The 785-nt window shown below is 53.6% G+C and overlaps 1 protein-coding gene across 1 annotated transcript in view; it reads right to left on the bottom strand.

Annotated features, from left to right (window-relative positions):
- Window positions 1-255: 255 nt before the first annotated feature.
- PLK1 (polo like kinase 1) overlaps window positions 256-785 on the bottom strand; it is a 5,089-nt gene continuing 4,559 nt past the window's right edge. Inside the window, exon 5 of the mRNA XM_044915270.1 lies at window positions 256-570. Coding sequence (XP_044771205.1) covers window positions 256-570 — 315 coding nt within the window. The remainder of the gene's footprint in view (window positions 571-785) is intronic.

Genomic DNA, 785 nt, shown 5'->3' with positions numbered 1-785 from the left:
GGGGGGGGTGGGGGCCCACTGCATTATGCCCTACATATATATTTGAAATTTTTCATTTTTTTTTTCAATGAACCATCAAAGTGTGATGTTAGGAATTTTTTAAGTGCTAAGCGTTTTTTGGGCGTGGCATTCAGTCCACTCTCCTTTTTCTGGGCAGGACAGGTATGATCCAGCCAGGGTTAAAGTGTGTCTTTCCCACTAGGGCCCACCCGGGGGAAGGGCATTTTGCTTTGGGGGGTGGAGGGGGCTGTGGATTCAAGGATGGGCAGGTCCTGCTGCACGCCTGGGCTCTGGGGGCCACCCACCCACACATCTGAAGCCTAGGCTCTCTCTGGGGTCTACTGTTTTACCTTTATTGAGGACTGTGAGAGGCTTCCGGCTGCTGGGGTCCAGACTGCTGGGAGTGATGGAAAATCGGGGTGCAATGGTGAGACAGGTGATGGGGAGCCGGGCGGGGATGTAGCCGGAGGTAAAGAACTCGTCATTGAGCAGCTCATGAATAGTGGGACGGGCAGTAGGATCTGTCTGAAGCATCTTCTGGATGAGGGAGGCGGCCACAGGGTTGATGTGCTGGAGCAGAGAGGGAGGGCCGTGAGGGGGACATGACGGGGGACCCGAGGGCAGTGCTGTCATAAAGACACCACAGCCCCTGGCCCACATAAGCCATGTTCAGTGGCCACAAATCTGCCAGGTTCCCCATATTGGCTTTACTGAGTTGACAAATGTCAACCTAAGCTGTGAGAATGATCACTTCTCCTTCCTTTTGAGACTCAAGATTCACTGGG

Source organism: Neomonachus schauinslandi, chromosome 5 (assembly GCF_002201575.2).
Source record: "Neomonachus schauinslandi chromosome 5, ASM220157v2, whole genome shotgun sequence".
In the NCBI taxonomy this organism is placed as follows: Eukaryota; Metazoa; Chordata; class Mammalia; order Carnivora; family Phocidae; genus Neomonachus; species Neomonachus schauinslandi.
This window is presented reverse-complemented; position numbering and strand designations above follow the sequence as displayed.